We start from the raw sequence: 12786 nt of genomic DNA on the forward strand, positions 1-12786 counted from the left end.
AAACTGAGGGCTTGGATCCAGACCAGGGGTCTTCAAACCTGGCCCTTTTATGACTTGTGGACTTCAACTCCCAGAATTCCTCAGTCGGCCATTTTGATGAAACTGAGGGCTTGGATCCAGACCAAGGGTCTTCAAACATGGCCCTTTTATGACTTGTGGACTTCAACTCCCAGAATTCCTCAGCCAGGCACGCGTATTTCCGCAAATGTTCAGCCTCTCAACTCTGATTTTTCCCAGAACAACAACAAAACCCCCCCACAAAACTTTAATTAAGTCCCTTCCCTATGGCAACCGTAAAGATTAGCTGATGAAAAAAACAACCATCAACTTGGATTTAAATTTCTTTATGCAGGTTAAAAAAAACACCTCTTAAATTTGGATGATTTGGGAGACCTTGTTAATTCCCAGGAAGGAAGGGAATAAAATGCCCTTTTAACCTCACGGTTGGGCCGGATTAAAGTCCAAATCTCTTAAAACCAAAGGCAGAATTGCATGCTGATCATCTTGGGGCAAAATTATATAGGTAGTCCTCTACTTACAGCCATTCATTTAGTGAATGTTTGAAGTTGCAAGAGCACTAAAAACGGAGTTACGACCATTTGTCACACTTACGACCGTTACAGCATCCCATTGGGTTAAAACCTGGAAGCTTGGCAACTGACTCATATTTATGACGGTTGCAGTGTCCAGCGGTCGTGTGATCCTTTTGTGGTAAAATGGGGCAGAATTCACTTAACAGCTGTCTTGCTTAGCAACAGAAATGTTGGGCTCAGTTGCGGTCGTAAATTGAGGACTGCCTATATAACTAGTCATCTCTCAGCCATCCAGCTGTGGCTGAAAACCCAAAGATTCCCCCACAGGTTAAGCTTCATTCCTGAACCTTCATGGATTCAACCCCGTAGAGCAAGGGGTCTTCAAACTTGGCCCTTTGATGACTTGTGGACTTCAATTCCCAGAATTCCTCACAAAGCGTGCCTTGGCTGAGGAATTCTGGGAGATGAAGTCCACAAGTCATAAAAGGGCCAAGTTTGAAGACCCCTCCCTGCTGTAGAGCAATTTGGAAGGGATTTCTCACTGCTTTCTCTAGGAATTTTTTTTTTTGACTTCTTATAGAGCATTGGGATCTCCTGGTGGGCTCCTTTCCAAGGATAAATAAGTGATCTGTCTTAGATTTTGGGGGGTAAGGCAAAGCCAGGTAAGTGTTGCTATGTGTTATGAAAAGTTAGAAGGACCAACTAGCTTTCCAGCCATTAATGGTTAGAACAGAATAGAACAGAACAGAACAGAAAACAGAATGGAATGGAATAGAATAGGAATAGGAATAAGAACAGAACAGAACAGAATATAGAATGGAATGGAATGGAATGGAATAGAATAGAATAAAATAGAATGGAATGGAATGGAATGGAATGGAATGGAATGGAATGGAATGGAACAGAATAGAATAGAATGGAATGGAATGGAATGGAATGGAATAACAAGAGTTGGAAGGGACCTTGGAGGTCTTCTAGTCCAACCCCTTGCTCAGGCAGGGAAACCTTATACCATTTCAGACAACTGGTTGTCCAGTCTTTTCTTGGTTAGTCATCATAACTTGACACAAGGATACATTTCAACTGGGGAACATTTTATTGGTGTAAATAAAAATGGATGGGCTTAAAAAAGGAGAACAGGGCAACATTTTCTGTTAAGAAAAGCAGATTATTCCATATACAGGTAGTCCTTAACTTACAACAATTCATATTAGTGACCGAAGTTTACAAGGGCACTGAACAAAGGGACTCATGACTGTTTTTCACACTTACGACCGTTGTTGTGTGATCAAAATTCAGACACTTAACAACTGACTCACATTTATGACCGCATCAGTGTTCCCGGGTTAGGGTGATCCCCTCTTAGGACCTTCCGACATGCAGAGTCTGTGGGAAACCCAGTTTCACTTAACAACCGGGTTAACTCATTTAACAACCACAGTGATTCCCTTAAGAACTATGGCAAGGAAAGTCCTAAAACGAGGCAAAACTCACAGAAATTTTGAGCTCAGTTGGGATCGTAAGTCAACGCAGCCACAAAAGAGCCTTTAAATCAGGGTTTCTCCAACTTGGCTACTTTAAAATGTATGGACTTCAACTCCCAGAATTCAACACAGCCATAAAAGAGCCCGTAGTTCAACGCAGCCATAAAAGAGCCTCTAAATCAGGGTTTCTCCAACCTGGCTACTTTAAAATGTATGGACTTCAAATCCCAGAATTCCCCAGCCAGCATCGCTGGCTGGGGAATTCTGGGATTTGAAGTCCATACATTTTAAAGTAGCCAAGTTGGAGAAACAATGTTCTAAATTCTCAGTTAGTTTTATTGTCCCAGGGAAATTGGCACGGCAATACTTTTATATTTTCTCCATTATCGAGCTGACTTTTGGGCGCCCTACCACGTCCTTTCCAGACAGTGTGATAAATGAGACGCTCGAAAATAAATAAAAGTGCCACTAGAAATTCATTAATGGCTGTTCGCAACACCTTTCTACGAGAGAGTTACTGGCTCTATCACACACACACACACACACACTGCCTGGGCAGTCCTCTGCAAGAGTTTTCTATTGGTTTGTGGGTCCAAACCATTCCAGAGAAAATGCCTCTGGAGGTTTTTGGCAGCAAGAATCCGAGTTTCCCCACGTTGAAAAAGGAGGTGTTATTTCCAGACAGGTGGGCCTTACAATTTTACTTTGATGGGACCAGACAGGAATTATGGCTAAGGAAGCCAGGATCTTAAAAGCTTTTTCACCGTTGTGTTGTTTTCAACATTCTGGGTCATCCTGGAACCAGCCAGTTTTGTCTGGCGGTGGAGGCACCAAGCTAAAAAGCGGGAGACGGTGGGTTCTAGCCCTGAAATTGGGCTGGGAGACTTTTAGCCAATCACCAGGTGACAGTGAGTTCTAGTCCAGCCTTAGGAATCAAGACCAGCCGGGTGACTTTGGACCAATCACTAGGAGACAGTGAGTTCTAGTCACGCTTCAGTCATGAAAGTCAACTGGGTGATTTTAAACCAATCACCAGGAGATGGTGAGTTCTAGTCTTGCATTAGGCATGAAAGTCAGCTGGGTGACTTTGGGCCAATCACCAGGAGACAGGGAGTTCTAGACCCGCCTTAAATATGAAAGCCGCCTGGGAGACTTTGGGCCAATCCTCAGGAGACAGGGAGTTGTATGTTGTTCATTTTTAGTCACACAAGCCAGCAAGGTGGCTTTGGCCCAATCACCAGGAGATGATGAGTTCTAGTCCTGCCTTAGGCATGAAAGCCAGTTGGGTACTTTGGGCCAATCACCAGGAGACGGTGAGTTCTAGTCCCACCTTAGGCATGAAAGCCAGCCGGGTGACTTTGGACCAATCACTAGGAGACAGTGAGTTCTAGTCACGCTTCAGTCATGAAAGTCAACTGGGTGATTTTAAACCAATCACCAGGAGATGGTGAGTTCTAGTCTTGCATTAGGCATGAAAGTCAGCTGGGTGACTTTGGGCCAATCACCAGGAGACAGGGAGTTCTAGACCCGCCTTAAATATGAAAGCCGCCTGGGAGACTTTGGGCCAATCCTCAGGAGACAGGGAGTTGTATGTTGTTCATTTTTAGTCACACAAGCCAGCAAGGTGGCTTTGGCCCAATCACCAGGAGATGATGAGTTCTAGTCCTGCCTTAGGCATGAAAGCCAGTTGGGTACTTTGGGCCAATCACCAGGAGACGGTGAGTTCTAGTCCCACCTTAGGCATGAAAGCCAGCCGGGTGACTTTGGACCAATCACTAGGAGACAGTGAGTTCTAGTCACGCTTCAGTCATGAAAGTCAACTGGGTGATTTTAAACCAATCACCAGGAGATGGTGAGTTCTAGTCTTGCATTAGGCATGAAAGTCAGCTGGGTGACTTTGGGCCAATCACCAGGAGACAGGGAGTTCTAGACCCGCCTTAAATATGAAAGCCGCCTGGGAGACTTTGGGCCAATCCTCAGGAGACAGGGAGTTGTATGTTGTTCATTTTTAGTCACACAAGCCAGCAAGGTGGCTTTGGCCCAATCACCAGGAGATGATGAGTTCTAGTCCTGCCTTAGGCATGAAAGCCAGTTGGGTACTTTGGGCCAATCACCAGGAGACGGTGAGTTCTAGTCCCACCTTAGGCATGAAAGCCAGCCGGGTGACTTTGGACCAATCACTAGGAGACAGTGAGTTCTAGTCACGCTTCAGTCATGAAAGTCAACTGGGTGATTTTAAACCAATCACCAGGAGATGGTGAGTTCTAGTCTTGCATTAGGCATGAAAGTCAGCTGGGTGACTTTGGGCCAATCACCAGGAGACAGGGAGTTCTAGACCCGCCTTAAATATGAAAGCCGCCTGGGAGACTTTGGGCCAATCCTCAGGAGACAGGGAGTTGTATGTTGTTCATTTTTAGTCACACAAGCCAGCAAGGTGGCTTTGGCCCAATCACCAGGAGATGATGAGTTCTAGTCCCGCCTTAGGCATGAAAGCCAGCTGGGTGACTTTGGGCCAATCACTAGGAGACAGTGAGTTGTAGTCCTGCCTTAGCCATGAAAGCCAGTTGGGTACTTTGGGCCAATCACCAGGAGACGGTGAGTTCTAGTCCCGCCTTAGGCACGAAAGCCAGCTGGGTGACTTTGGGCCAATCACTAGGAGACGGTGAGTTCTAGTCCCACCTTAACCACAAAGGTCAGCTGGATGATTTAGCTCCAGTCCCTCTCTCTCAGCCCAAGCCACCTCACAGGGTTGTTGTTGTGGGGAAAATAGGAGGAGAAAGTCGTGTCGGCTAACATTTTCCACCTTACGGGATTGGTCAAAGTAATATAGGCGGGATACAAATACATACACAAATAAAGATAGGGGAAAGTCCCACTTACCATCTTCGTCGGTACGGATAATGACGGGCGAGCTTTCCGGGCCGGGCCCCATAATCGTATGCGCCACCACGGCGATGCGGTACTCCGTCCATTTCTCCAGGGCTTCAAGGGTGATGTGGGTGGTTGCGGCGGGGATATCCTTCACCTCTTTCAGTTCGCTGACCTCGGGATCCAGGGCTCGATAACGAACGCTATAGCCTTCCAAGTCACCGTTTTGCCTCTCCACCGGAGGTGGTTGCCAACTTACCAGAATGGCCGTGGACCTGGTGCTGACACATTTTACGTCTTGAGGGGGGGCGGACGGTTCTACGGTAGCGGGAGGGGTAGTTTTGGGGTGGCGGGAATCGAGGGAAGAAGGGAAGAGGGGGGGCGGGCGGAAAACAAAATATAGGAAAGATAAAAGGAAAAAAAAAAGAAAAAAAATGATAACAAAAGACCCCGAAACGAAACGCGCCAAAATAAACTTGGTCCGGGGAGCACAAAAACTTGAAAAAAACGAAACGAAACTTTTTTCTTTTTTAAAATTTAAAAAAAAGGGGGCTTGTTTTCTGCGAAAACTGAAATAAACAAAGGATTAACTGGGGCGGGGGCAGAAAGGCAAGCGGAGGTGGAAACGTAAATGCAGGCAACTCACGAGACACAGGTTTAGGTTGGCTATAGCGCTTAGGGAGTCAAAAAAAGTCAAGATGGCGCTCACCAGGGCACGATTGTGGCGGCCATTTTGAGTTTCTGCCTCTCTGGTTGTGGGCGAGACAGGGCCCGAGGGCTGCTTTGTGGAATAAATTTTCCATCAAATATTTTAGCCTGCAAGTGACAAACTGGAGCATAAAAAGAGCACAGAGATCAGTGTTTCTCAACTGTGGGGATTTTAAGATGGGTGGACTTCAACTCCCAGAATTCCCCAGCCAGCACTGCTGGCTGGGGAATTCTGAGTGTTGAAGTCCACCCATCTTAAAGCCCCCACAGGTGAGAAACACTGGCATAGAACATTGTGCTTCTTCCATTCTTATAAAGGATAAATCCTTCCTGTCATCCATCGTATTCCCATCACTGGGAAAAACACGGGGCCGTGGGATCTACTCCCTCTGCAATTCCAACAAGAAGCAATCAAATCTGCTCCCCGGATCTGTTTCCTTCCCAACCTGACCTCAGATCCAGGAGGGATCCGTTCCTTTCCTGAATCCCTTCTCTGCAATCAAAGGAAAATGGTCGGAATCGTCTCTGTTCGCTAAGCTCCATTTTCCAAATGGCAATTTATAACCCTTACTAAGTCTTTTAGTGCCCAGAGCAGAAAGGAAGTTTTTCCAGCTGTTTCCAACAACTGGATGCCCTCCAGATGCCAGGCTGGCCAGTGGTAACCAACGTTAAGTTGGTAAAGAAGGAAAATCTTTATGGGGAAGCTTTGCCCCTCTTTTCTGCTTAAAAATGCCCAATTCATATTCACCTTCCCGGCTTCAGCAAGGCAGCCCTTGAAAGCAGCTTAGTCAGGAGTTATACAGGTAGTCCTCGACTTACGACCACAATCGAAACCAGACTTACCATTGTTAAGGCGGTTGTGCCTGATTTTGCAACCTTTTCTCTCCAGGGTTAAGTGAAAGTGTCAAGGTAATAATTTAACAGCTAACTAGCTTGTATAATGTAAGATGTATGATGTAATGTTGGGAATGACACAGCAGGGTCTTTGTCCCTTTAAGAGCCAGCTGGGTCTGTGTCTCTTTAAGAGCCTTTGTATAAAAGGGAAGGGAATGACTCAGCAGGGTCTGTGTCCCTTTAAGAGCCAGCTGGGTTTCTGTCTCTTTAACAGCCTTTGTATAAAAGGGAAGGGAATGACTCAGCAGGGTCTGTGTCCCTTTAAGAGCCAGCTGGGTTTCTGTCTCTTTAACAGCCTTTGTATAAAAGGGAAGGGAATGACTCAGCAGGGTCTGTGTCCTTTTAAGAGCCAGCTGGGTCTGTGTGTCTTTAATAGCCTTTGTATAAAAGGGAAGGCTCTGCAGATGTGTTCTCTCTCTTCCTTTTCCTGCTGTAACTGTGGTTTGTTGGAGCCTGCTGTATTCACACGTGTACGTATATTGTTCCTGGTGTATGATATTGTAAATCAGGGGTGTCAAACTCACAATGTCATTTTTTGCCATTGCCGGCAATGGGATGGGCGCAGTTTTGCTATGATGCATCCGGCCCGTGGGCCAGCAGTTCGACACCCCTGTTGTAGATAATATAAGATAAACCATCATTTAATATAGACCACTGTTTACTGTGTTCACTCTTGGATGATCTCAGTGCAATAAGATTGTGCATGCTCTGACAGAAAGACTTGCAGTTGTTAAGTGAATCACATGGTCATTAAGTGAATCCAGCTCCCCCCATTCGGATCCAAAGCCAGCTGGTCAGAAGCCGCCAATGGCTTTCATGTGACCCTGGGATGCTGTAGCCGCTGTAAATGCATGTTGGTTGCCAAGCAGCCTAATTTGGAACACATAAGCGTGGGAATGCTGCAACGGTCGTAATAGTGAGGACCGGTCTCGTCACTTTTTTTCCAGTGGCGTTGTAATTTTGACTGGTCGCTAAAGGAATGGTTGTAAGTCGAGAACTATCTGTAGTTTTGAGATATCTGACCCCTGGCAAGCTTTACAGCTAATACATCTTGATAAAATCTAGTTAACAAGGTATAAGCAACATTTTCTCTTTCGCCTTTTTTTAAAAAAAAATTTCCGGAGGCTCAAAGAAATTGTCTGTTGGGCTTCCTGATTTCTTTAGGGCAGGGATCTCCAAACTTGGCAACTTTAAGACTTGTGGACTTCAATTCCCAGAATCCCCCAGTCTTGAGTGGCTGAGGAATTCTGGGAATTGAAGTCCAGTTCATAAGTCTTGAAGTTGCCAAATTTGGAGATTACTGGTGTAGAGATTTGTATTCAGGGGAAGGAGGGTGAAAATAATTCGCAAACTGTTCCAGAATTCACACATCTCCATTTCTTAACTAGCCCTCCAAAAGAACCAGCGACAGACAATCAAAAGCAACAAGAGAAGTTTGGAAAGCAAAGAAATCAAGCGATAAAAAAAACAAATTGTTGGGTTCAAAATAAAATAAAATAAGGGAAATAACCATAATAATAATAATAATAATCCTCAAATTATTCATCAAGCAAAGCCTTCTAGAGTCCACGTTCAGTAGTCTGGTTTACCTACCTTCAGCACTGGTTAACTTTATCGGACTGTCTCACGAAAGCTCAGCTGGGGACGATGGGATTCACGGAAGATTCCTAGCCAAATTCCTAGTTCCTGGCCTGAACTCACTGGCTCCCCCCCCCCCCAAAAACACACCCCTATTCCTGCCCTCCAACCTGGCTGCATATAACAGGCTTCAGCAGAGAAAGCAACAGTGGTGCCAAGAGAGTTCTGGGTTCAAATCACAGTCCTGTTCTTGTCCCTGAGGCTACTCTTTCCCGGAAAGGTGTAAATCCTGATTGAAATGAGTAGGGCCAGCTTTCCAAACCAAATTCAACTGATGTGTGTGTGTGTGTGTGTGTGTGTGTGTGTGTGTGTTTCAGAAAGTGTTTCTCAAGCTCAGCCACATTTAAGATGGGTGGACTTCAACTCCCAGAATTCCACAGGTTGAATATGGCTCGGAAAGCCGGGCCTCCTATACTCATTTCAATCAGGATACACAGGCTGAAAAATAGTGGGTACTCAAAATAAGGAGAGCAATATTTGCAAATGTTATGCCAAGCCCGTCTTCTTCTCTCGCAACCAGGTCAAACTAATTTAAATGGAAAAGCACTTACTCGCACCTTCCTCCTCACGGAGATGTTTATTTTTATTTAAATTACGGGTACCACTTCTCAATGCCTAGTCTTAATCCAATTGAAAATTAACCCAGCGATGTGTTTGTTGCAAAGAGTGCTTCTCCCTTCTTTAAGGCAGGGGCAATTAATTTTCCCAAAGGCCACAGGAGGGCAGAAACAATAGGGCTGCGAGGGTGTGTAGGCACACACCCACACAAATATGTAAAGTTAAAAAAAGAAAAAAAGAGGGGAAAAAAAAGGAGTCGCCTTCAAAATAAAAAAAAAAAAATCCTCAGGGCCCCAAAAGGGACAGCCAAAAGGCCAGATATCCCCAGGTCTTTTTTTAGAGATAAGCGAACAGCCATATTATCCCCCAATAATAAATAAAAATTATCCCCCAACAATAATAATAAAGCAGGGGGTTGGACTAGATGACCTCCAAGGTCCCTTCCAAGTTTATTATTATATTATTATTATATTATGCATTTTCCCACAAATGAAGGTGCCCTTGATAAGGTAAAGCTGTAATCAAAAAAGAGTTGTGCCAGCTTTGCCAGATCAGAGTCACTTTAGACTGTGATATAGGTGGAAATTTAATATAGGGCAGGAGTAGGCAACCTTGGCTCTTTTATGACTCGTGGACTTCAACTCCCAGAATTCCTGAGCCAGCCATGCTGAGGGAAAAGGGAGAGGTTTCCAAGCTGAGCCATGCTGGCTGAGGAATTCTGGGAGTTGAAGTCCACGAGTCATAAAAGAGCCATGCTGAGGGAAAAGGGAGAGGTTTCCAAGCTGAGCCATGCTGGCTCAGGAATTCTGGGAGTTGAAGTCCACGAGTCATAAAGCGGCCTAGGCCTAGGCCAGGGGTAGGCAACCTTGTCTCTTTTATGACTTGTGGACTTCAACTCCCAGAATTCCTCAGCCAGCATGGCTCAGCTTGGAAACCTCTCCCTTTCCCCTCAGCGTGGCTGGCTCAGGAATTCTGGGAGTTGAAGTCCATGAGTCATAAAAGAGACAAGGTTGCCTACCCCTGATTATAGGTAGTCCTCAGCTTACAACAGTTCGTTTGGTGACCGTTCGAAGTTACAAAGGCACTGAAAAAAGTGACTTATGATCGTTTTTTGCACTCATGGCTGCTGCAGTATTTCCCACGGTCACATGATGAAAATTCAGACACTTGACAACTGACTCATATTTACGACGGTCGCCGCATCCTCGGGATCAGGCGATTTCCCTTTTTGCGACCTTCTAACCAGCAAAGCCAATGGGGGAAGCCAGATTCTCTTAACAGCCGTGCGACTCACTTAACAACTGCAGCGTTTTGATTCACGACGGTGTCTGTAAAGGCCATAAAACGGGACCAAACTTGCTCAAACAAGCTGTCTCGCTTAGAGACAGAAATGTTGGGCCCCGTTGTGGTGGTAAGTTGAGGACTACCCATCAGGTGAAACCAACCCCATAGCTGGATTATTCAGCATTTTGAAGACAAAGGGTCAAAATCAAAAGCCCCGCTGAGGGAGATCACAATGGGGTGGTGAAAACTTATCAGTACCGTATTTTCCGGCGTATAAGACGACTTTTTAACCCATGAAAATAATCTCAAAAGTTGGGGGGTCGTCTTATACGCCGGAAAATCAGCGAGCCCGGGAAGGCATGCCCTCCCCTCTCACTGTGGAGGAAGCAGGGCAGGCTGAAGCCGGGGAGCGATGCTGGGGAGTGCGCGCGTGTGCAGGACTGCCCTGCCGGCTCCCGCTCGATGCTCTTCCCTCTTGAGGCAGCATCGCTCCCCGGCTCCTAAGGAGTCCTCGGGGATGCTGCCTCAAGAGGGAAGAGCGTCGGGCAGGAGCCGGCAGGGCAGTCCTGCACACGCGCGCACTCCCCGACTGCTAAAGAGTGCTCCTTAACAGCCGGGGAGCGCGCGCGTGCGCAGGACTGCCCTGCCGGCTCCCGCCAGATGCCAGCCTGCCCTGCTTCCTCCACAGTGAGAGGGGAGGGCGTGCCTTCCCGGGCTTGCTGATTTTCCGGCGTATAAGACGAAAAATCTTGAAAATCATCCCCAAAGTTGGGGGGTCGTCTTATACGCCCAGTCGTCTTATACGCTGGAAAATACGGTATATTTTTCTTACGGATTTTTTTCTGACAATTGTGAAACAAGCTCAGACACTGGAATTGTTTGCTCCCGACAGGGTGTTAATTTTTGCCTTCTAAGAATCTAGCTTTCCTGTTTTGACCCTGTCAAAATCATCTTATGGTGGAAAAAAGTCTCCCGAAATACAAGACACAGGTAATCCTCGACTTACAACGGCTCGTTTAGTGATTGTTCCAAGTTACGATACTGAAAAATGTGCATCGCCCCGATCATGTGGTCAAAATTCAGAGGCTCGTCATCTAGCTTACGATGGTTGCTGTGCGCCGGGGGTTCACACAATCCCCTTTTGCGACTTTCTGACAAGAAAAGTCAAGGGGGAGGGGGATAAGCCAGATTCACTTAACAACCGGCTTACTAACTTATCAACCGCAAAGGTTCACTTAGCGACTGTGACCAGAAAGGTCGTAAAATGGGCCAAAACTCACTTAACAAGCTGTCTCGCTTCACCAATTGTGATCGTAAGTCGAGGACTAGCTGTATGACGTTTTGTCCATTCCCAACCCATAAAATATTTCAGATTATGGGGAGAAGGAGAGACGCCCAATCTAATTTTTTTACGCGTATTTAAGCATGGCTGGTGGATTACAAAATTAGTCCCGTCTCGATTCTGCTTCGTTTTTAGTCTTTTGTGCTGAATTTCTACGCCTTCCAATAATCCCATTACTGCATTCCGGGTTTGTCCTTTTTACTATTTAATTGGGGAGGTTTGAAAAGGAAATAGGTCAGCCTGTTTTAAATCATATTTTTTTAAAAAAAAAAAAAATCTTCAGCACCAAAAATACAAGCCCTGATATACGGTGCTTGAGTTTCTCAAAACTCTGCTTCAAAATTGGGAGAAGTCCATCATCCCAATCAAAGACAATCAAATTGTCATAAATCTTCCTCAAGGATAGATTTGTACAGTGCCGAAAATGACCTGGATTTATGCTGGATTTATTGTTTTTCCTGCAGAGTCTACCTCTTTTGGGCGAGGAGAAGGTGCCTGTTATAGGCTGTATAATTTGAGGCATGAAATTCAACTTTCAATTCCTCTTCTGTAATTCAATTTATTTTGCCCCAGGTGATCACAGACTCAGGCAGGTGGGAAGATTCTCAAGGGCATCTAAGTCAAGGGTAGGATCCACTAAAACTGTGTTTCTGAACCTCAGTATCTTTTAAGCTGGGTAGACTTCAACTCCCAGAATTCCCCACTCAGCATGGCTGGCTGGAGTATTCTAGGAGTTGAAGTCTACCCAGCTTAAAGATTCTGGGGTTCAAAAGCCTAGAGCATCACTTAAGGAAAGCATCCAGCCACATTTATTTTATTGCTTGGCAAACTATCCTTGCCAAAATTTGGACTTGTTGAGTAAATGCTGAAGAAGGACCTCATTCTACATCCCATTTTTATTTGGAAAATGTGGTTTTTCTCAAGAGGACAGCTGAACCCAATCTCCTTGCCACAGTGCTTACAGGAGTTCCTGTAAGTGAGACAGGCAGCCACGCAAATGGTTTAAATCAGGGATCTTCCTCCCTGGCTGGCTGAGGAATTCTGGGAGTTGAAGTCCACAAGTCATAAAAGGGCCAAGTTTGAATACCCCTGATTTAAATCCATGCTTCTCACAATTGGCCACTTTAAGACAAGTAGATTTCAACTCTCAGCAAGCCAGCTGAGGAATTCTGGGAGTTGAAGCCCACAGGTCATAAGATGGCTAAGTTTGAGAAACACTGGAGTAAATAAATGAATAGGCTAAACAAGAAGCATTAAACAAGCTAAAGCAGAGGCCTCCAACCTTTCTGGGCTCAAGAGCCAGAGGGAAGGAGAGCAGCTTCAAAACTGGCATGCGTGCACGCACACGCACACACGAGGCCACGCAGACTAGCACGGCACTAGCAGCCATGTTCATGCTGACAACATGCGCTGGTGCTGTACGCACGCCCGAATGGCTGCGCACCCACACGGTGGCTAGTGGCCCATTCACACATGC

General features: G+C 45.8%; 1 protein-coding gene across 1 annotated transcript in view; it reads right to left on the bottom strand.

Annotated features, from left to right (window-relative positions):
- Positions 1–1989: 1989 nt before the first annotated feature.
- Positions 1990–12786, bottom strand: part of LOC308659843 (receptor-type tyrosine-protein phosphatase S-like) — a gene marked incomplete at its 3' end in the record, with an annotated part of 120207 nt that continues 109410 nt past the window's right edge. The window contains exons 10-11 of the mRNA XM_081313871.1: positions 4898–5203; positions 1990–2006 (exon numbers count right to left, since the gene is read on the bottom strand). Coding sequence (XP_081169997.1) covers positions 1990–2006; positions 4898–5203 — 323 coding nt within the window. The remainder of the gene's footprint in view (positions 2007–4897; positions 5204–12786) is intronic.

The sequence above is a fragment of the Vipera berus genome, assembly GCF_964194415.1.
Source record: "Vipera berus genome assembly, chromosome: 1".
NCBI lineage: Eukaryota > Metazoa > Chordata > Lepidosauria > Squamata > Viperidae > Vipera > Vipera berus.